This window comes from Terrapene carolina, unplaced genomic scaffold, assembly GCF_002925995.2.
Source record: "Terrapene carolina triunguis isolate 2854851 unplaced genomic scaffold, T_m_triunguis-2.0 Scaffold32227, whole genome shotgun sequence".
Lineage (NCBI taxonomy): Eukaryota > Metazoa > Chordata > Testudines > Emydidae > Terrapene > Terrapene triunguis.
The window spans coordinates 584-1120 of record NW_020696578.1 but is presented as its reverse complement, the minus strand read 5'-3'; the positions used below and the strand labels follow the sequence as shown (position 1 = coordinate 1120).

General features: G+C 65.7%; 1 protein-coding gene across 1 annotated transcript in view; it reads right to left on the bottom strand.

Moving 5' to 3' along the window:
* Positions 1–256, bottom strand: part of LOC113409308 (spectrin beta chain, non-erythrocytic 4-like) — a gene marked incomplete at its 5' end in the record, with an annotated part of 4378 nt that extends 4122 nt beyond the window's left edge. Inside the window, one exon of the mRNA XM_026663070.1 lies at positions 83–256. Within this exon, the coding sequence (XP_026518855.1) occupies positions 83–256 (174 nt within the window). The remainder of the gene's footprint in view (positions 1–82) is intronic.
* Positions 257–537: the final 281 nt, after the last annotated feature.

Below are 537 nucleotides of genomic sequence, written 5' to 3'. Positions count from 1 at the left end.
GGGGGGGGGGCGGGTGCCCGGTGTCTTTGGGTGCGGGGGCATGGGGTGTCTCTGACCCGGGAGGGGGGGTGGCTGGACTCACTTGAGCTTGAAGACGTTCTTCTTCTTCTTGTAGTCACTGGCCACCTGGCTGGTGGCCTGGTGCAGGGGGACCAGTGGCTCCCCACCGTGGGTGCTGCCCGACGCCTGCCCCTTGGCATCCTTATAGAAGCCCAGGTCCCCTCTGCTCAGGACGCAGTACAGGTTTACCCAGGACCTACCAAAACAGAGCGACCCCAATGGAACAGGGCAGACTGGGATCCCCCGGCCCATCCAGCCATACGGGGCGGGCCTGGGGTCATGGCCCCACAGCACCCCCGGGAGGAGACCCCTGCAGGGGAGCCCGGCTCAGCTGGCCAGGGCAGGATCCCACCATCCACGTTAGGAGTGTAATGTCAGATCTCACTGACAGGTGACAGGGCCAGAACGAGTGAATCACCGCCCCCCCGAGTGACCTGAGCCGGGAAATGCAGCCGCGCGAGCCGGGAGCCATGTGCT